Source organism: Vespa mandarinia, chromosome 6 (genome assembly GCF_050613455.1).
Source record: "Vespa mandarinia isolate Hongniang chromosome 6, ASM5061345v1, whole genome shotgun sequence".
Classification (NCBI taxonomy): domain Eukaryota; kingdom Metazoa; phylum Arthropoda; class Insecta; order Hymenoptera; family Vespidae; genus Vespa; species Vespa mandarinia.
In genome coordinates, this window is record NC_140815.1 from 1,870,001 (window position 1) to 1,893,721 (window position 23,721).

General features: G+C 32.2%; 3 protein-coding genes across 6 annotated transcripts in view; 2 read left to right on the forward strand and 1 right to left on the reverse strand.

Annotated features, from left to right (window-relative positions):
* Positions 1-2,844, forward strand: part of LOC118441065 (zinc finger-containing ubiquitin peptidase 1) — a 7,115-nt gene extending 4,271 nt beyond the window's left edge. For 2 of the 4 annotated variants that reach the window (XM_035864985.2, XM_035864986.2), the window contains exons 5-8: positions 1-24; positions 86-213; positions 299-522; positions 660-2,844. The exon at positions 1-24 is cut by the window's left edge and continues 379 nt beyond it. In XM_035864985.2, coding sequence (XP_035720878.1) covers positions 1-24; positions 86-213; positions 299-522; positions 660-704 — 421 coding nt within the window. In that variant the 3' untranslated portion in view covers positions 705-2,844. The remainder of the gene's footprint in view (positions 25-85; positions 214-298; positions 523-659) is intronic. The other 2 variants (XM_035864984.2, XM_035864976.2) reach the window with 2 other exon arrangements.
* On the reverse strand, positions 2,743-3,719 carry Cox17 (Cytochrome c oxidase copper chaperone COX17). Its single transcript, XM_085657677.1, has 2 exons — positions 3,518-3,719; positions 2,743-3,112 (listed from the first exon to the last, which is right to left on the reverse strand). Exons 1-2 carry the CDS (start codon positions 3,616-3,618, stop codon positions 3,028-3,030), a joined length of 186 nt encoding a protein of 61 aa, XP_085513803.1. The 5' UTR covers positions 3,619-3,719; the 3' UTR covers positions 2,743-3,027.
* A 4,189-nt stretch (positions 3,720-7,908) lies between these two features.
* Positions 7,909-23,699, forward strand: LOC118440756 (MOXD1 homolog 1-like). The gene is made up of 10 exons (XM_035864243.2): positions 7,909-9,413; positions 20,283-20,435; positions 20,610-20,783; positions 20,869-20,955; positions 21,602-21,791; positions 21,956-22,221; positions 22,320-22,738; positions 22,829-23,028; positions 23,139-23,269; positions 23,383-23,699. Exons 1-10 carry the CDS (start codon positions 8,325-8,327, stop codon positions 23,542-23,544), a joined length of 2,871 nt encoding a protein of 956 aa, XP_035720136.1. The 5' UTR covers positions 7,909-8,324; the 3' UTR covers positions 23,545-23,699.
* Positions 23,700-23,721: the final 22 nt, after the last annotated feature.

The window sequence follows — 23,721 nt, forward strand, 5'->3', positions numbered from 1 at the left end:
TTTGTTATCCAGTTTAAAAATAAAGTACGTTCCATGATATTTTTCTATTCCATTGGTTATATAACATAAAATTTGTATTATACAGATGTCAGCTAGTAGACTTCCATAGACCCACCAGTGTTGATGGAGGACATCCTGAAATGTTTAATTGGGTATTACAATATTTCCAGAGATGTGACGATTTTAAACCACCACTTTATTTGCAACATCAAGGTAATTATTGAAAGGAATTGTATTTTAAATATATTAAATATATTTAAAATACAATTAATGTAATGTAAATTAAATATATTTTTAGGCCATAGCAGAACAATAATGGGTGTAGAACGATTAAGAGATGGTTCTATAACTATGTTAGTATTAGATCCAAGTCACAGTCCATCACAAATGGCACAATTTAATAGTACGAGCAGTGCACCTGGTGCAATGCGACTTGTGCGTAAATCAACTGCTGCGATGAAAGCTAGACAGTATCAAGTAGTTGCTGTAACTGGAATTATGGATACGGAAGAACAGTACCAAGTAAGTTTATTCTATTTTTTAAAACGGAAAACATTCATTTTAAACATTTGTAGCAAAGTCACCAACTTTATAGCTTTTCAACTTCGTAAAATTTCAAAAAATTATAAATATAAATACCCTTACATTATAATTTACAGCAAAGTAAAGTATTACGTTCCATGCGTGTTCCACAAGATAGGTGAGAGTTGCTGGTCCAAATGAAAGCACAACCGTGCCCGAAGATAATAGACTGCCTCAAACCGTTCTTGTCCAGCATCCTTGAAATTACGTGACCGCAATGCTTTAGGTTTATCACTAGTATACTTGCCTCCATTATAGTAGCAGCAAAATGATTATGTAATAATATATTCTTGCATTACTAGCATGAATAACGAACTGGCTCCTTGACACATTATGTGTTTTATGCGTGCGTCGCGGTAAAAAAATTTCAGAATTAAGATTATATCAAAATTTTGGTACAATTCGCTTATTAAATTTTTCAAGCACAAAAAATTCTAATTCTTTACGAAATTATGGTGTTCCATGTAAATTATATTCTGATAAAATTATTACTACTTCTGGAAGCACCTTTATTATCATGTACGAGTAAAAGGATATATGAAAATTTACTGATAAAACTATTAAAAGATGGTTATAATTCCATTGCCATTCCTTATTCAACATGTTCTACTAAATTTTCGTCGTACTTAAACTGGCTGTGTTAACTTCGATCCGGCCAATCCTCCTATGGCGATCGATTATACCAATTAAAAAAGCGTCCTGGCAGAGCTTGGAAAACAAAACTCTTTCGTAGCTGTGATGCGATTATTTAATGCTGATCGTTCGTCTATCATAAACATTTTTAGAGATGCTCCAATATCGATGTCAATGCAGTATTGTCTTACTCTCTGTCTCTTTGTGTATGATATACCTTTGTATCAAAATGCTGTCAATTTTCACTCGATATTGAATGCCAGTAGATATATACATGCACATATATATATATATATATATATATATATATATATATATATATATATATATGTATATGTATGTATATATACATACATACATACATAACCACATACACACATATAAACAGTATAGTAAAATTTTATATGACAAACAAAATTATTCTTGGACGTATATTGATTAATAGCTTCTGTATAATTGGGAGCATCTAAAGAAATGTTTCTGTCCATATACCTGTACCCTATATATTTACACACAAAGACACACTTGCACATTTTACATCACATTTCACTCACTCACATATAAAGTACAACTACTTTCATACTAATTACAAATATTCTATTTAATTATTCAATTAACTTAAGACTAACCGTGCCCTAGCTCATAAGTCCAATGCAATGCTGTGAATGAGAAAAAAACGAAACTACAGTCCATTTACTTGTTATTTATATTATATACTTAATCGTTACGTGAATTAGCAAATTCTTATTATTACTCTTATCATATTTCAGAAATTATACTGAGATACTATTAAGGTCTATTTATTATAGTTAAAATTCTTGCGGAGACCATTAAAAAAAGTGACAATTTATCACAATGAAAGTGTCACTCATTGTTTTATAATTTCAATATTTATGATGCACCAGTCATATGTAAATTTGTCTTTTGGCTCAATAGGACCACCAGCAATAACTATGACTGATGGCAACTAAACAAAAATAATTATTATACATATGTAACAGATTTTGCCATGAATCAATTAAAGATCTGTTCATTATTATGGAATGTTCAGGGAAACCAAACTGTGGAATTGTTATGCAAGAGTAAAAACTTTCGCATTAGCCACATGTTAAATTAAAATATATGCTTTGTTAGAATTCCCAACAGGATCTTGCTTTTTATTTCCAAGCTCTCATAACAATACATTTTAGACTATAAAAGATAAATTTATGGGTTATATATTCTACAAGAACATTAAAATTGTAATATAGTTTTATAATATTATTTTATTCCTAAAGTGGTCTCAATGTTAAGTTTCTAATTTATATTTATTTATACATTTTTTTTTATAGCCAAAGCTTTAGATTAAATTATTAACATTATTTTAAAATTTCAACCATGGCAAGATACAGATCACAATATAGTAAATGAATATCAGTATAGAAGGAGCTCTTTTTGTTAACGTAATGAATAATTGTATTAAGAATAATTTATTAATCACTTTTGGTATAAGTAAATAAAAATTGGTTGTATAAGAAGTAAACAATATAGTTGTTCATTGTATATATTTCATCGTTCTACTACTGTAATCTTATAAACATATTATGCAATAACATTGCATATCATATGATATAACATAGATACATAACATAAAAATAACATTAGTTATTTTATTATAATTTAAACTTGTATATTTAATTTTTAAATTATTTTACATAATACTAAGTTATTTACAAATAAAAATAAATACAGAACAATATCTGTAACCACAGCATTTTTGTAATAATAATTACATCGATGAAAGTTACAAAATATAATTTACTCTTTGATGTATTATATATTAAATCCCATTGAACGCATACAGCTTTTATGAGCCTCTATAAGTTCTCTACAATTTTCTTCTCCCTTTTCTATAATACTGCAATACAAATGTATATTTTTATTAATATTAATATTAAAATAATATATTTTATTAATATTACATATAAAATATATATATATATATTTTTTTATAATCATTTCAATTAAATTATATACATTCAAAGCAGTACAAGTTCAAAATAAAAGAAAATTGTTAAGAAAAATCAATCTTTTAAACTGTTCCTTTTATTTCTGTTAATATGATATAACCTATTAATATCGTATAAAATATAAAATATATATATATTTTTTTTTTTTAATAATCATTTCAATTAAATTATACATATCCAAATCAGTACAAATTCAAAATAAAAGAAAATTTTTAAGAAAAATCAATCTTTTAAACTTTTCCTTTTATTTCTGTTAATATGATATAACCTATTAATATCGTAATGTAACATACCATGCATCTCTCGCCTTTTTTGTTTCAGGGCAAGCACAGCAAGGCTTCAATTTTTTATCCCCTTCGGATTTTACTTCTGCTTTCAATGAAGCATTACCCATCTTTTATAAATAAATATTTTTTCCAAAATGTGTATAAAGCAATGTGAGCCGCAAAGAATCAAGAATTTATAATACTTACAAATATCAAACAAACTTATTATACGTCGATAGTAGTTACACCCTAATATACCGACGCTCGTTGATTATCGAATGTCGATAACATATACTTTATAAGAAAAATAATAATATAGTTATACGATTTGAACGTAACGCAAATTATTATTATTGTAAGAAACGCTAATACCTGTATGATATAAAAACGTCTTATCACAACTAACAAAACTAATGTTTTTAATCATATCGAATAAAGGTTAGAATGAAAACCTTCTATAGGTTAGAATAAAAACCTATAGAATAACAATATAAACAAAAACAAAATCAAAATATTTGGAAAGTTATATTCAAACTTATACATTCAAATATCTGATATTATCGTATAAAGCGTAGTTTTATTTTTCTTTATTCGATTTGTATACACTCAAAGAATTTCAAAATGGAATAGCAAAAAAAAAAGAAGAAATATCCTTTATTCGCGGAAACAACGAGAGTCTGATTTGAGAATGTCGCGTGCCTGCACGTTCCTCAGGTGTGTACGCTAAACATAAGAGACGTATCGCTACGCACAAGACTCGAATAATCTACCAACTGTAAGATTATTATTCCCTTTTTTCTTCGTCTCGTTGTATCTTTCTTTGCCAAATCTCGTTTTACTCAGAGATGTTTTATTTAAGCGCGATCTACCTTCCTGACCCAAGAACAATAGAATGACTTTCTGAAATTGAAATTCGAATCACGTTTCCGGATAACATTACAACGTCAGCCATTCAACGCGAAACTGAAGAATCGAATTCCGTGAGTCGTCTGAAAGTTCTTTTTCTCTTATCCGTTATAAATTTTTCTTCATTTCCATTTATTCTGATATTACATAAATCATTGGTAATAAAATAACGGAATAAATTCATATTCTTTCGTAATATTTTACTCGACATGAATCAACAATAACCTTTTCACTCTTTATTTCTTTCGTTTATTAATATCATATGAAAAATCTTGGTTGAAACAGAGCGCAAAATTTAATTATCCTTAAAACCCTATGGATACGTTGAAAATTCAGAAAGAGCAGATGTCGTCGACGGGGAAAACGAGATTTTGTAGCAGGTGTAGATCGGACGACAGGTGAACGTGGCACGATTCTTGATTATCTCGAAACGACGTGAAGAGAAGGCGTTAAATCGAAAAGTCATTGCTGCGGCTTCTTGATATATCATCGAATGTAATAAAACATATTGTATTTATATACAACGAGATATTTTTAGTTATACATATTTTTTATTGATAACGCTAAAATCTGTTTCAGATTATGTATATTATATATCGTATATACATGTATATATTTAGATTTTTATGAAGACTCGAGGGTTGCTTAGAGTTAATATCTTATGACGGAAACCCGAGAAAGGGATGAAGTCCGACAAATTCACGTCCTTTTTTTTCAAGTCGAGACGTCTGGCTGGAGCTCTATAAGAATTAATGATGTTATACTATCGATCCAAACGATACGGAGAAATAGATTAGTTAATTTAAAAAATAAACAAAAACAAAAAACAAATAAAAGCAAAATAAACAAAAGGAGACTTGTCTCTTTGATTATTATGCTTTATACGTTCATATCTTTATACACTTTGGGTTTTCCCAGGACAAAGCGATTTCCGAGTTGATATCATGACTTCTGGTAAATAAGCTGCGTAGAAGACAACGAACGATCTCGCTGAATACTAAAAGGCTCCCCTTGGCTCGTCCATGAGAACAGTGCGTGGTTGAGCTTCTCGAAAATATTCTTCATGTTAGGAATACGAGTATCTTCTTCGTCAGTCTTTTTCAGTATTTTTTCATTCAAAGTTAACTAGAATCATAATGGAGAATATGACCATGTGATATTTAACTAATTATTAACAGGTACAATATCTCATTTTTATTTATAATGATTTTTTTTTTTAAATCCTTTCAAAGAAATTTCTATATTTTATATATATATAATATAGAAATGATTTTCAAACAAATCAAAGCAGTCCTTCGAATATCTCTTCAAAGAGAAGAAAATGTCGATGGCGATCGTCTTCGTGAATAGTTACGTGTGTACACGTATCTTTCGGTACAATGGTATAACTATAATATAAAGGAACCTTTCGTGACAATAGTAGAATCAGACAAAAGGAAATTCCTCGAAAACTTTGTATTTTAGAACTTCCTGTTCTTGACGCATTGCAATAACAAAATTCGCTGTACATAAAATGTAAAACGTCGAAAATAATTCTTAATTTTTTTTCCTTAATTTTTTATTTTTTCTTCCGCTTTTTTTTTTTCAACAAGCAAACTTTACAAAGACGATAATCGTTTTATCTTTCTTGATTCTGTCCGTAAATTAGAATTATCTTCTAAGACGACACGAGTCTTAACTCGCGCGACACTGAACCATACATTCGTACATAGGAATGAAAAAAAAAAGAAAATAAAAAAAATTATTTTCGACAAAGAAAGGACGAAGCTTTAAAGAACGAAGACCAAATTCGTGTTGCTGGATGCATGATTCCATGAGCAAAACTGGTTTCTGGCGGACAATTAATTCAATCGGGACAAGTCGTCTTTACCGACGATGATCCGATTTATGACTTATTAAATGCCATTTATTAAAACCGCTTAATGATCGGTATCCTCGAAATATTCCTTGCACCTTATAATTAACCGAACTATAAGTTAATTCGTACCGTTTAATGTCGTTATATTATTACCATTTACGATTGAATTATGAATAAAATGATAAAAAAATTATATTAATTTTAATTATCACATTTTTAATTGATAATTAATAATGATTAACCATTAAAATATTCGAGAACAAATAAATATTATGTATAATAATGAAAGATAATTTGTTTGTAATTAACAACGATGTTAAATAGAATTTTTAATTAATATTAATTAAATAAATATCTTATTATAGATATTTATGTATATCGATTGTAAAGCAAGTGTATTCGTAGAAAAATAAAGATCGTTAAATTCTCCTACGTAAAGTATAATGTTTCCATGTCAGTTACAGGAAGTAACGCGATACAGTTGGCTTCCGAACACGTGCGAACGCTTAAGCATAATAACACTTTTAAAACGGTTACTGACCGGACGAAGATAAAGCGATTAAACGTTACGAATATCAATATGTAAATGAAAAAAGAAAATAAACAACGTTTAGTAAAACATTTATAAGAAGATTGAAGGATCGACGCTTCATCATTTTCCATATTCATCATAAGTTTAAAAAAACATTATATATATAAAATGATTCAATAATCTAATACATATACATATATATATATATATATATATATATATATATATTAGATTATTGAATCATTTTATATATATATATATATATATATGTTTTTTTAATATATATTTTAATATATATATATATGGGAATAGTAAATACATTTCGTATAGACTTTGCCGTTTTCCGATATCACAATGCCGAATGAGAATCACTGATGAACAGAAGGGCGCGTGCCAAGGGCTCGCATCTGCCGCATTTGGTTTTGCAGCCCCTCAGTTTCTTACTAGAACAGTACAACCCATCGATGTGTGAGTCTCTGGTTACAAAAAAGAAACGCTTCCGCAGGAAGCGATGTCAGAATCTTTATAACGCATTTCCTTTTTTCATTCTAAAGGATTCTTCCTCTTTACCGCTAAAGTAAAAGATATCTTTTAGGAAAGTAAAATATAAAGATCCTAACGAAAACAATTGTTAGATCATCTGTTTATTCTATTTACATTTTTAAATGTATTTCGTAATACGATTATTCGTAAATGTATTTTCAATTTTTTTTTTTTATAAATATCTCACGGTATTCTATATATTTAATTAATATTACGTAAATCTCCTAAGTAAATTCATAAACATATTGAATATTTATTCGCATACATTCATGTGTGCGTCTATGTGTAACTTAATTAAAAAGATAAATTACAATCAAAAACAACGTTAAATATTGTAAAAAAAAAATGAACAAACCTATTTAAAAACACACGTTTAATTTACGATGAAACGTTGACTTTGTATTGTATGTATAATATATATAATATTATGAGGTGTATACGATTTCGAGAGAGATTGTAAGAGGGTTGCGTTCGCGGGCACTCTAAAGGTAAAATACGCTCCTGAAACAGGGCCCAAAGAAGGGGACGAACGGCAGGTAAGCAGCTGCGAGCATCTGCAGGGAGAGCGGCAGCCGTGATCAGCCTTATGTTTGAATTAGTCCCGACACAACTGTCGTTCGTGCAACATGTATCGAAGTACGTTACTACAATTTCGAGGAAATAATCAGTAATACTAATTTCAAATACGAATGATATCAACTTTTGTTGAAATTTGTGCTCGTAAAATGTTCAAAGATAGGTATTTTTGGCGATAAGATAAAGAAAGGATTCATTTTATTCGCGATGTTATTCTAATTTAATACTTATTTTAAAATGACACTGACAGACTGACATATTGAAAAAATATTTCGTTGTTAATATAAAAGACAAAATAAGAATAGTGTCTGATAATTTTTAAAAATCATAAGGAGTGAAACGAGTGAAAACAGAAACCGATCAAATGACTGTATAAAGTATAAGAAATTTAGAAGAAGAAGAAGAAGAAGAAGAAGAAAATGGAGAAAATGTTGATACTCCGATTAATCGTGATATTTGGTGTATGCTCGTCGATTGAGTGCGATTTGTTGGATTTATACGTCCAACACATGGACGAGACAATGAGGACGCTGGCGTATAGGAAGACGCATAATTCTAAGAATCATTCGAGCAGGTTAAAACGTAGTCTACAAGATGAGCCACTGTTGAGAGTTCAGAGTATGTTCAAAAAACAACGTCTGGATGTCGACGAGGAATATTGGAAGCAAAGGAACAAGGAACTTATACCGTACGGAGAAGACGGGCTCGATTTTCCGAACGATAGAGAAGAAAATATGGATCCCAATCAATACGAGTTAATGAAAAACTCAACGGAAAATAATATTTCGTTGAACACCGAAGAAACAACAATGGTTATGACTATGGCCGACGAAAATAATGACGCTTCTGTCGAAATAGAATCCATGATAAATGGATCGCGAATTGATGGTAACGGCACTAAAGAAAATATAGAATTGGACGAGTCGAACGATAGTCTTGAAGAGTTGCAACCAAATTTAGATGAATTAAAGGAAAACGTCGAAATTATTAAAGATTGGAAATTTGTAGAGAAAAAAATAGAAAACGACGAGAAACCTGATCATATCGAAATCATTAACGAAGAAGAAGAACAAGAAGAGCAAGAACAAGAACAAGAAGAAGAAATTGAAAAAGTTTTGTCGGCTTCCACAGTTTTCAGTGAGACCACCTATAAGAAAGCTCCGAAACCATGGAGTCGCGTGCCAAAGAAATATTTTCCGGGCTTCGACAAGGTCCCAAAGGAATCATACATCGGCAAGGGTTATTACATGCCATCCAACGAAGATGCCGACGTGATCAGATCAAAGAGAAGCACAAAGGAAAGAAAATTTCCGAGGTATGAGAGACTCGACGAGGATGGTAACGTCATCCTCGAATGGGATCCTACCGACGAGGAGACGATCACGTTCAGGATAACTGCGAGAACCTTGGGCTACGTTGGAATTGGATTCAACGAGAAGAGTCACATGAAGGGAGCGGACATTCTTCTCGCTTGGGTAGACGATCACACTAGAGCTGTCAATCTTCTGGTAAGTTTCTTTTCCTTTTCTTTTTTTTTTTCTTTTCTTTTTTTTTCTTTTCTCTTGTTCCTTTTTGATTTACAATGATTGATAGAGACTCCGTTCTCCGAGATAAAACCCCTCAGGTATTCGACATTTTTTGATCGATCTGTTCGGACATTTTTAATCTCTATTAAATAGAAATCTGATTCTTAGGGAACTTAACTGTCCTTTTTTGTTCGATTTCGTATTAATCATTATGCTATTCCTTCGTTATTTACTTGTAACATAAACTGATAGATATAGTAATAAAACGAATACATTCTACGTAATTGAGATTAAGTTCTGAGAGATGGAAGGCAGTTAACGAGGCACGTCGTAAACTAGGAAACGGTACGGAGAGTGAAAATATCAGCAGAATAGAACGGACAATCTTGACGCACATTTTATATAATAGTGAATGTAACATTATGCTCGTTGAAATAGGTATGTACAATATATAGGGTGTACCAGAATAAATGGAAAATATTTTAGGAATGATCACATCTAAAAAAAAAAGATTCATGCATATGTCCAACTAAATTTTATTTCCCAGTTATAGTAATAATTCTTTCTTTGGTTGAACTTACAAAATATCCATTGACTGTGTCGAAACTTTTCAAAAGAGAGAATTGAACAAAGCAACCAGCAAATCCGAGTAACATCTGGACATATGGAGAAAGTAAGACGGTCATTGATAAGACGTCTGCAGGCTGGTATTCAAATGCGAGTAGGTCAATTTCGAATGTCTTTTGTATGAAAGTAACCAGATATAAAGCTTGTTGAAAATCAAATCCGCTATAATTTGAAAACGAAATCAAATGGGTCATACGTTTTTTTATGAATCCTTTTTAACTTATTGTTGAAGCCACCTCTAAAATATTTTTCATTTATTCTGAGACACCCTATGTATGCATGTACACATGTGTGTGTGTGTACGTATACTTATAAAAACATATGATAATTATCGTATTTCTCACAGCCCTGAGAATCAAAAACCACTTTGCCTAGTTCACGTTCGTTTCTAGATAAACTAGAATGCATTTTTCATAGCTTCATGGATCTAACGAAGACAAATAATCTAAGGTCGGTGGAGATTAACTAAGCGTATAAACGAAACTTTCTAATGTTAGAACATCGGCCAAAGCCGTGGATCTATCAATTCGCGTAGGTCGAACCTGTTTCCTTCTCGCTTCTACTAGATATAGAATTTTCTTTATCGCTTCTGCAACGTGCAAGTGTAGGTGTAGTCTACGTATTTCATTCTTCTACGATAAATCAACATGCATGTATGTAAGTTATCTACGATTGCTTCTTCCGAAATCAACGAGAAGTTAAAAGCTAAAGTTCGTTGAAATATCACTTTAAATTCGTGATATATCGTATCGTGGTATAGAAAATGAGATTCGATAAAGATACTGACATCTTTATCGAAAATTTTTCTTATATCTATATGCACACATACACATATACGTACGTACGCAAGCACGTACGCACACACACACACATAAATCATATATTATGAGAATACGTCTCTAAGTAATTTGAAATTCTTAACGTAATGCCACGCATTTCAAAGAGAAAAGGAATAAAAAGGATTAGCGAGCGTTGCTTCGTGAGTCTACCACCATCCGCTGAAGACAGTTTGAAACCTGTCGGCGTGGATCTGTCTAACCGAAGGAAGAGTCGACGAACGAGCTGGCGAACGAGAGAACGAAAGAAAAGATGAGAAAGAGAGAAAGAAAGAAAGAAAGAAAGAAAGAGAGGAAGAAAGAAAGAAAGAGAGTCAGGACGAAAGATAGGAGTGAGTACAAAGAGGGTAGCAGTGAAGATTAAGAGAAGGAAAAAAGAAAAGGAGAAGAGGGAATAGGGAGGAGTGAAGATGGGATGAGGACTAACATAAGAGGACGAACGAAAGAAACAGTGGAAAAAGGAAATAAAGAAACAGGAAGCCAGAGAATTAAAGGAAGATTAAGAGGACGGCCAAGGAAGAAAGGGAGGTCGAAGAAGAAGAGAAGCGAAGAGGATTCGAAGTCGAGAACTCCAGCGTTGTATCTACGTATTATAAATATATATATATATGTCTGTGTATCTGTACCTGTGCGTGTGTATCTATGTATATGTGTGTATGTACCTTACGTTCTACGTATACGAAGCATACGAGGAATGGCAAAGCATAAAAAGAAAAAACAAAAGATCCATCGAAAGTTCAAGTTCCATCGCCTTTTCCAACTCATTCCCCATTTTATTCTTGTATCTCTTTATTTGACAACAGATGAAAATAAATAAGTATGTATTTTTCGAATGTAATTGGACCACCGATACATCGATCATCATTTTTGTACGATCGATTCGTATTAATGAGAGAGGGTTAATTAACGCAAACGTGATGATTAAGCTATTCCTCTTGGTGATTGGCTCATCATCATCATTAACGTTGTCATCATCGTCGTCGTCGTCGTAATTGTTGTGACTATCTTTTTTACCGGTTTTTCTTTGTTTTAATTCTAATACACAAATATATTATAAAGTGTTCTCACAATGTTCCCCCATTAAAACTCGTTCTTTATGTTTTATATCCGATATATTTCATTAAATCTGCTGTATATATATATATATATATATATATATATATTTATATATATATATAAATACTTTTTAATGATAAACAAATATTTTAGAAAGTTTGAAAGAATTATCGTCGATATAATAATTAAGTATCGAAAGAAAAATACTGATACTTAAATTCCTTGTGGAATTTAATGGAGAAGAGGTAAGATATTTAATTGGTACTCGATTAAAAACGAAGAACTGACATTAAGGAAAAGAGAGAAAGAAATCCAGACGAAGACAAGACAGACGACAAAGTCGAAGAACCAGAACCTGTCTCGGGGATCGACTTCTACGAATTCTTAATCTTAATTAAATTTATGACTATTACAGTTGAACTATCGTGAGACTATTGCTAGGTTAATAAATATTATTATCATGATAACTTCCTTTCTCACGATATTAATCATTACTGGTAATCGAGATTTTACATTATACGGGACTGACGTGGACACAAGAGGAAATTTTACAAAAAAAATATTACAGAATACGAATTAAATGGATAAATGATTTTTATTAACGAATAGACGCCATCTTCGATTCTTGCGAAATTCTCATCTTCGATTTACCTGGTCCTTGTTCCGTACCGACGAGGGAATAAAAAAAAAGAATAAAAGAAGAAAAAATAGAAAGGAAAGGTACAGAATGCGCAACAGGCGAAGTATCCAAAGGGAAAGAGGGAGGTTAAGGTGGTGGTAGGGTTCAGAAGGGGGACATACACCGGCCTGAAAGGCTGGGATAAAATTAACGAACGTCGTTCCAACGAGCGAGATAACGTCGTGATAAATTTACGTCCCGACCATGGAATGGGGGGAAAGAGAAAGAGAGAAATATATATATATATATATATAGATAGAGAGGAAGAGAGAGAGAGATAGAGAGAAACTTTCTCACACCATTATCCTTCCATCTCTCTTTTTTCGCATTTCTTCGCTATACGGTCGATTCTGCGTTTCGTTTTTCTGACGAATTATACATTTTTTTGCAAAAGAAATTAAATAAAGACTGAGATTCTCGAAAAAATCGTAAAATTGGTATCTTTTTAAAAAGTTCTGGTAATTTGAAGATCTTACTTTTTAACACAAAATCGCAATATGAAGAATGTTGTAATTTATAAAAGCATACGTGTTTAGGTAATTTAAAACTTCATAATACGATTAATTCCTTTGTAAAAAACAAACGCATTAATTGTATTTCTAAGCAATTAAATTCATTCTAAACCATATTGTTATTATATATTTCGCCAGATAACATTTGAAGGCGTATTTTTAAACAATTTTGTTTGATTCTATGCAATTGTTTTTTGTTGGTTTCCTATCAAATATGTAGAATTAAAAGCAACATTTTCGGCATATTTTGCTTTTTTATTATCGAATAGGTAATAAAAAATATGTGTGTGTGTGTGTATATATTTATATATTCATTTCTTACACTTATTTTCAAATTGTCAGTTCAAATTTCATTTGAATTCAAATTGAATTTACTTTGAATTTATTAAAAAAAAAAAAAAAAAGAAGTATTGAAAACCCTAACATTACTTCTTGACTGACCAAACCAACGCATAGCAATTAATTTACCATCAAATCTCTAATATATGCAGATGAGTACTATTATTTCACGGTCAGTTAAATCGACTTCGAGTGATATCGAATTAATAGAAAGAGAAAATGAATGAATGAGATAAGGTTGTTAACCGTTGAAGGAGTACGGTGTCTTCGTCGTCTTCTTCGTTGCTTGACAAATACCGTTCTACTCGCCTACCTGTTCCGGTCGCTAAGGAAGGTATAGCTATACGTATTATACCGAGATAACACGTACATATGTACATATAGATATAATACAACATGGCGAATGCACGTACATGTATTCACACAACACAGAGGTTTGAACCTCAAATACAAAAAAAACACGCGCCGGCAGGCACGAAAGAGTTGCGCTCGCGCGTTCAATCCTCGTGTACGAGGTTGTCTACCATGAGACGAGTGCCTTGAGCTTGTGCGAAATGAAAAGAGAAGGAGAGAGAGAGAGAGAGAGAGAGAGAGAGAGAGAGAGAGAGAGAGAGAGAGAGAGAGAGTGATAGGGAGAGAAAGAGAAAAAGGAGGGGAGAGAAGGACCGTCGGGCATACCGAGCCTCGAGTTGGGTCCGAAGGGATCCAGTCAAGGCCTCCAGACATCGACGGGGGGCCCGACTATGCGAATCTTCGGGCCTTGCCGTACGCCAGAAAGAGGAAAGCTGATCCTCTAACCCGTGAACCGTATAACCCGCTGGTAACGCCTATCACGAAGGTTACTTTATATTGAGTAGTTTACGTAAAACATATTTTTTACCACTACCCGTTCTCTCTGTTTTCTATTCAAAATCTTTTGTATCTGTGATAAATTAAAAAGAAAAGAAAAAAAAAAGATAGAAATGCTATTTTTGGAAAAGAATTGAAAAGAAAGTGAGAGAATCAATCGTAAAATGTATAGAAATATAATACCAGAGATTATAAATTATATTCTATATAATTTTTAAATTATTATTATTATTATTGTTATTATTATTATTATTATTATTATTATTATTATTATTATTATTATTATTATTAGATGGCGTTAGAAACTCGTTAGCTTATTGTCACAAATAACAAATCCTGCTAATGTTCACGTTTCTAAGCAAGATCCCTTCATTCGTAATCGTAGCCCATTTCGTTAAGATCCATTTTAATATTATTTTCTCATTTACCTCTTAGTTTACCCAATGGTCTTTTCCCATTAGGTTTGCCGATTTGTACTTCATATATATATAATTTTTTAAATAGATAAATAAGATATGATCATTGTATTATGAATTATTAAATTTAATATTATTATTTCGATGATAAAATATAAGTATTAAAATAAAATCATTATTATTACTAGATTGATCGAACACAGTTTTATTTCCGTGTTAGATGATCAGTATTATGAGCGAAGAGATAGATAAATTTCATTTATTTGAATGATCGTTTATTGAACGACAATATGTATCGATTAATACGAAATATTGTGATACAAAGAAAAATGATAATTTCGCCATTATAGATGATAGAAATATTAGAACGAAAAAAAGGGAATATTTATCGAATCACAGAGAACTATAGAAGGAATCAGGGTGCGAGCATGTGAAAGAAGAAGCAGGGAGTATGGATAGAAGGTTTTATCAGGCACAGAAGGTTGAAGGAGGGAAACAACAAGCAGCCGCCGTAGCTAGCGCGTACACGCTCCTTAGAGACGATTACGATCGTAATTTATTGCAAGCGGGGAAAGGACGTTCCGCAAAGTGAATTTGAAATACGACTAATCCAAAGGGACGAACGAACAACTGGGCAGCCGGACGGACGAACGCATCGTTGGATACCCAGAGTTTCACAGAAACTCTCATTTACTCTTCTCCATCGTTGATTCCTTTCTTTTTCTTTTATTTTCTTTTTATCTTTTTCTCTACGTTTATTTTATTACGTTCTCTCATTACCTTTCTAACGTTTCAATCTCATTCAAAAAAATTCTCATTTCTGTTGAATTCTGATTTGAAAATAATTACGTGAATTAATGAGAATTTAAACGCAATTATTCTCTGTAAGATCTACTTGATATGAAAATTACTTGCAATTGGTGGCGAGAAAGTGGTTGAGGGGATGTTTATTTTATTTTATATATATTTATATATACATATATATATATATATATATATATATTTATATATACATATATATATATATATATTTATATATACATATATATATATATATATATATATATTTATATATTTACAATATATAAGAGAATTTTTTTTTTTAATGATATTAATTAGATAACAATTTTTATCGATGATAACCAGAGTAATATTTTTTATATAAACGACATAACAATAAAATTTTTAATATATCTTCCTTTTAAAAAATAATATCATGAATAATATCAAGATAAACGATCTCTGTCCGTTAGAATAATTTTCATGATAATTGCGATAGAAAAATTATTATTATATGCAATAGTTCAATGTTCCTACGGAAAATAATCGGATGATATTTCCCGGATGTACATTTGCTTTCTTTAACTTTGATCGGTCTCTTCGCGATCTTATTAACGAAGGATGAAGATAACACTAACTAGGATTACTCTACATAATCGATCGATACGAGTTCTCCATATTATCAATGTATAAAGCTTGAGAAATTAAATGCGCTTTTATAAGTTTATAGCTCGAGGGAAGACACATCGAGACTGCTATAATCCAGGTTATATGATTTACGATTTCCACACGAAGAAACCGGTCCGCCCGGGCCAAATAAAATATCCTCATCGGTACGCGCCATTTGTCCGGAAGAACCTTGCACATTTACGAGGATCGTATTCACAAGATCGTTTCTTACCAACAAATTCCCATTCTTTGAATCTTCTCTGTCTGTCTGTCTGTCTGTCTGTCTGTTTGTCTGTCTGTCTGTCTGTCTGTCTCTCTCTCTTTCTCTCTCTCTCTCTCTCTCTCTCTCTCTCTCTCTCTCTCTATCTATCTATCTATCTCTTTCTATCTCTTTCTCGAATTTTATGTCTTTTCTTTTACCGATAATCTCAATTCTTCTCAACTTATCGAAACATTATCGATAATTTTACAAGAATTTCTTCGTACTCTTATTAAATACGATTTTGTAGATATGTTATTGATACACATCTTACATGATAATACATTATTGAATTCGATCTCATCCCGTAAAAAAAAAAAGTATAAATATATTTCGTAGAGTATTTACTTTTACGTAAATATAATATTTCATATTTGATTTCACAATAAACAGGACGGACAGATTATTAAAGTAATTATAGATCGTAAGATCGTCGGTTGTAATCGTTATTAACGCTTGGAAAGAAAATGAAAACGTCAGTAGCCTTCTGGGAATCAGAGAATTCAGGGTCGTCTTAATAAGAAAATAAAAATGAAGGGTAAGAAAAAGAAAAAAGGGACTATATAAGAAAAAAAGAAGGGTATAAACCATTCGTGGTTCGCACGAACTCGAGCTATTGTATCCCATTTTAGGGATTTATTGATCTGGCAAAAAGGCATGAAGAGACTTGTAGTCGAAGAAAGATTTGTAATTGTCTGATCTAATGTATGAGATTGAAAGTTTATCCGTCGCTAATTCGTGAAATCTAGTTTTATCTAGGGCTATTTATTTTCTATATTTTTTCTTTTCTTTTCTTTTTCTTTGTATTTTCTTTTTGACATTATAACAAGTTAAGACCGATAACGCGTAAGCCAAAAATACCGTATTAGCCTCATAATCCATGACGTTGTCCTAACTTAAAGGTAAAAAACTTAAGTGAATTAACGCCTAAATGCCGACAATCGTCTTATTGCTGTGTTCAAACTGGATTGGTCCTTAAGCTACCGGATCTGATCTTTTTCTCCTCTCCACTTCTTTTTCTTTCCACTTACTCTTATTTATTTTTATCTATCCTGCTTTCAGAATGTTACATCAAATACGTGTTTCCATGATTCACACGGTCTTATTAAATCAAATACCTAATGTTTCACGTATATGTAGGTACATTGTACGATAAAAATTATACATTCTTCATACCTGTAAATACATAGGATACTTTATGTATAGATATACTACCTCGTGGTAAGCTTTTCGATCGATAGGTATAAGTCGTGCAAAAAAGAGAACACTGGCCCTTGTTCAGTGAGATTCAAGGCGGTTCCCATGGGTCCAGATCCCGAAGAAAAAGAAGAAATTCCTCTCATGAGGCGCCACTGAGAGGACGATGCTTGCCAGGTGTTTTGAACGTAGTTCTTTCTCTCTTTCTCTCTCACTCTCCTTCTCTCTTTTTTTCTCTTTCTCTCTCTCTTTCTCTTTCTCTTTCTTTCTCTCTTTCTCGCTCTTTCTCTCACGTCGAAGCACCTTCTTCTTCTTCTTCTTCTTCTTCTTCTTCTCTTCCTCCTCCTCCACCACCTCCTCATCCTCCTTCTCGTCCTTTCGTCCTCTTTCTTCGGCTTACTTTTTCTTGCTCCTCTATACCTCTCTCCTTCTATCGCCGACTACACAACGAAGGTACCGATCTCCTTTCTCCGTCTCTCTCTCTCTCCTCTCTCTTTCTCTTTTTCTCTCTCTTTTTCTCTACTCTCGTCGTCGTCGTTTATCTCCCTCTATCTCGGAATCTCTTTTTCCCCGGCAGTGCCGCTTCTTTTTACCACCTGGCAGAACAGCAGCTGGTAACAGAGGGAGGTCCTTAGAGAAAGGAATAAAAAGCCTCCCCGTTGTCCTGCGGGAACTCCAGGGGCTTGCTCGGTGAACGTTGACAAACTATAATCCGAATATGATTTATTTCGATACCGATTTAATAATCTCAATAGTTAATATTGTACATACATACCGTTATATATTTATCGATCGATAAGAAATTAGTGAAAAAGCTAGTGATAGCAAAGAAATAATTATAAACGTTAATGTAAACGATTTGTCAAAAAAATATCTATTGAAAATATAATCATATTGTGATTCTTTGATTTTCATTTTTTTTTGTTTTAACATATTTTTTAATCGGTATTAATAATTATAAATATCGCGATTATATGAGCGAAGAATATAAAATTCTATCGACGCGATCAACTAAAGAAATTTTCTCACGTGCCGTTGTAGACCTCGCAGTTACACGCTTTTAACCTAATTGCTCGATTATAAAACTTTAAAATCTCTTCTGGACATGTTTTACGAATATAACATCTACATACGTATTAAACTAATAATAATAATTTTATAGAAACGATTATGTCACGTTTCATTTTCTCGGCAACTTCGCGATTATTATCGTTAAAAACACGTCACGCTTTAACGAGCAAAAAAGAAATTCTCTTTCATCTGTTCGTATTACAAAGCGTAACTACTGCGTGCGTTAAAGTAAAGGCTGTCAGAATTATGTAAAGTTTAAAGATAATAATCTATCGTTAAGAATGTGAAAACGTGATGGGCATTAAAATTTTTCATAAGTGAAATGAATGATTCGTAGAAATTAAGGAATTAGTTCGATACAGAGATACCGATTTATGTGTATGATCTTATCGCCGGAAGTATTCCAGACTTAATCATCAAACTCTTTTTTTTTATTTTCTTTCTTTTTCTTATTCTCCGCATTTTATTAATTACCCTCGAAAGACGATGAGAATATCCGCATACTATGAGAATATCCTTGCGTAACGCGTGAGAACGAACTTGAACTACACGAAGTAATGAGATCGATCGCAATGAAAGATTCTTTTTAATTTATCGTGAGAGTTTTACGTTTTTATTTATATTCTTTTGATTACTCACGTTATAGCCTGTTAAATAATGAATTAATAGATATTATTCCAATATAATTAATTAATTAAATATTGATTCACACTTTCTCTTTTTCTTGTCTTTTTATGCTTAAAAATCGATCGTTTCTTTCATCCTTAAAAGAAAAAAAAAGAGAAAGAGAAAACAAAAAAGAACTCACGAAGCGTTAAAAGATGTTACGCTTTTGGGACACGGATCAGAAGGATATTTTTCAGCGTCGGTAATTTCGAATGCGTTGTCGTATGCAAATCGACGAACGTTCGCATATTCCATCGTCTTCCTCCGATGACTCCAGAGACCGTTTCCTTCTTGCACGTGCTCGTTAAAAACTACTGCAGTACTCGTTGGGCATGACGACGGTAAAGCAATTATTTGGATTCATTATGAACAGGAAGAGGATTTCCCTTCGAACCCTTCGCTACGGCTCTGCTTACTATGGCATCCTCCCTTCTCCTATTCTAACTCGCTATTTACGAATCCAACGGACCCAAACGCCTTGGGCCTCTCTTTCTGTGACTGTTATTATAACTTCTAATGATACTGAGTAAAATAATAGGTGATTATATACAAATTCATTGCCTGTATTTTTATCTTCTATGTATGTTCACTTATCATGATAATACCAATATTAAATCGCAAAAAAATAAAGATACAAATCATTTTGAATTATCGATTATTTGCTCGAACGTAAAAATTGTTATTAAAATGTACATTGCAATCTGTTTCTGATACGATCAAAAGAGAAAGTGCACGCTGAGTGCAAAGAGAAAAAAAAAAGAATGATGTGCTACAGAAGCACGAAAACACCTGGCACTCGATCGACATGATTTCGAAGTTTTTGATCTAATTTAACATGTTTTATCGTGAACAATGATATTTGAAAATAAATCGATTTTTATACGTTATCTTTAAGGATTCGCACGGTATCGAGGAGTCGAATGCAGCACCGGTTACGGACACTTCTCAAGATGTCCATGTTCTCGAGGGTTTTCAAAATGAGACTCATACAAGCGTAACTTTTATTAGAAATTGGCAAACTTGCGATCCGCAGGATCATCGGCTTACGGTAAATATTAATACATAAGAAAATTAAAAGAAAATTTATCACATTTGTATGTAAATACATATCAATAATAAATACTTATCAATATCCGTTAAATATATTTAATAATATAATTATTAATTTTATCTATAATATAACAAACGAAATGACTCAGTATCAACAAATAAAATATTTTAGGGCGATACCGTAAGAGTTTTATGGGCATTACACCAAAGCGATCCCGAATTGAATACGGCGATTTGGCATGGTGACAAACGTGGTGGAAGAGCATTACGACTCAGGACTCCATCGCCTCATGCTCCACCTCAGGAAATGCAAGATATAAGGCATTGGGATGTGAAATTAAATCAGGTTGGAATATAACAATATTATTTATCGATCGATATTCGTTAAATTTACAAATTGATATGTTTACCTACGTTTTTCGATATTACAGTTTACGGTATCCGACACGATGGATACCGTTTATTGGTGCAAAATCTTTAAGGCACCATCTTTAACCAAAAAGCATCATATGATCGGAGTAAGTACATAATAAATATTAAAATTCCTTTTAATAAATAAAAATATTTATTTTCATTACGTTCCAAGTATAATACATACATACATATATGTAAGTATATTTCGCGAGATTTTATACTCACGAGAGTTTCTACGATAACGCCATTGACTGCCATCGAAATTCTTATCCGAAGAAACGAGTACCGTATTTTTTGCTGATTGTAAGTAAACTAACGTGTCAACGATCAAACCTACAAAAGAATGCAAAGGTTGGGCTTCATTATGTATGTCTTTCACGAATCACGGTCATTCGTGTCGAACGTCGCATGAACGCTATAGACGTCGCCTAGAATAAAAAAAGATTCGATGATGTCATTGCGTTGTCCGAAATGCTCATTGACTTGCATCGATATCTTTTCGAAAAGAGAAGAATCCAATTCATTCTTTTTTATAAAACGTGCCATGATTTCTAACATAGAAATTGGAATAATTTTCTAGCTTTTCCATATTTTTCTGATATTTTCGTTTTTTTATTCTTTTATATTATCATTTCTATATATATATTTTATATTATCATTTATATATATACATATATTTGTATCTTATCTATAAAAAAAACATATATACATATAGGGAATTAATTTATATTACATCTATACCGTTTTTAGTATACGCCTCTGGTGGAGAAAGCAAACGAAGACTTGGTACATCACGTGATAGTGTATGAGTGTGCTTCAACTTCACCGATTCTCGGTCAGCATGCTAGAATCGCTGGTGCACCTTGTTACAGTCCCACGATGCCACGTGAATGGGAATCCTGTTTGCAGCCTGTCTTGGCCTGGGCCCGTGGTAGCAGAGGTAGAAATTAATTTTCAAAATATCATTTAAATATAATAAAAAATATGAAATGATAAAATAGATTAATTGTAATAAAAAATATGAAATAATAAAATAGATTAATTTTAATAAAAAATATGAAATGATAAAATAGATTAATTTAATTAAGATTATTTTTATTTTAGGAGAATGGCTTCCAGATCACGTGGGAATTCCTATAGCCGAACACCAAGAAGGTTCTTATTATATGTTGGAAGTACATTATAATAATCCTGGGTTAAAGAAAGTAATAGATAGTAGTGGAGTTAGAATTCACTTAACACCAAAACTCCGCGCTCAAGAAGCAGGAATTCTTGTTGCTGGTGTAGCAGTCAGTCCACTTCATTTGGTACCTCCGAGACAGAAGGAATATGCTACGGCTGGATATTGTACGCCACATTGCACGAACACGGTAAATATCAATAATATTACGAAAGTAATATAATATAATAATTTTTGAGATTCTTCTATATGTACGAATTTCATTAAACATTTTTTTTTTTTACACAGATGTTTCCCGAAGACGGTGTAAACGTTGTATCAGTAGTACTGCATTCTCATTTGGCTGGACGTCGTTTGAGTTTGAAGCATATTCGTAAAGGAAAAGAACTTCCTCGAATAGTACAGGACAATCATTTTGATTTCGACTACCAACAATCGCATACCTTGGAGAAGGAAGTGAAAATTTTACCAGGTGATGAATTGGTTGCTGAATGCGTTTACAGAACGTTGGACAGGACAAGACCTACGCTAGGAGGATATGCAGCGTCGCAAGAAATGTGTTTAGCATTCGTTGTACATTATCCGAGAACACCGTTAGCAGCTTGCTATAGTATGACACCTGTGAAAGATCTTTTCAAAACCCTTGCCGTATATAGCTTCAAAGGTGTCACTATGGATCATTTGGAAAAACTTTTCCTAACAACCGGGTAAAATAATATTTTTAATTGAATTAAATGTTATTTCATCATATTCCATTTCTTTAATTATAATATAACTTTATTACATTTTATTTATAGAGCTGATCCAGTGAGTTTACCTTTTACGGCCAGACAACAGCTTCCGGTTTATCCTGCGACGAGACCTAGCGAACAAATCGACGAGGATATTATCAGAGAAGCAGAGTCGGCATTGAAAGCAATGAGAGATTATTCGGAGGAACGTGAAAGTGATAACGTCTTTGCCCGACTTATTATCGAAGAACCAGAAGAATTTCGAGGTAAATTAATATTTTTATTACTACGTCTTATACATTAAATACGTAATATATTAATAGTAACAATTTCATGCAGTAGTATTGTTAGTATTGTTTGTATTTTTATTTGTTAGGTCGAACTTTAGCAGAACATATACTCGCTTTACCTTGGACAGAAGAACTTCTTGCCAGATCGATTGAAAAAAGTCTTTATCATGGTAGACACATGACATTTTGTAGAAAAAGGGACGACAAATTGGCACTGGTAAGGGCATTTGAAGAATATTTATATTTTTAATAAAAAATCGTACGTTCTTGATTTCTTACTTTTCTTTTCTTGTTTTATTTTTTTCTTAACTTAACTTAACTTTCTTTCAGCCGGCAAATATTCAAACATTCCCGAATTTTACGGCATTACCGGAACAAAACGAAACTGTCTGTAGCGAGCTCAGAATTGCTTCATCCGATTCATCCAATATCAGTTCAAATGTCTTCATCACGTTAATTACGGTTATAAGTATTAGAACATTTGTTTTCTAAGAACATTGAAAGAAATTTATTATCGTACGAATTTGTATATCGGCAAAGATTTATTATTTATTGAATTAATCTACGTGATAACCGATCTCTCGTTATTCTCGACTGTTCGAAACAAGTCGAAAATTTTCGGATATTACGCTGGCCACGATTATGAATCTTCCCTTTTCCTCCTCCTCC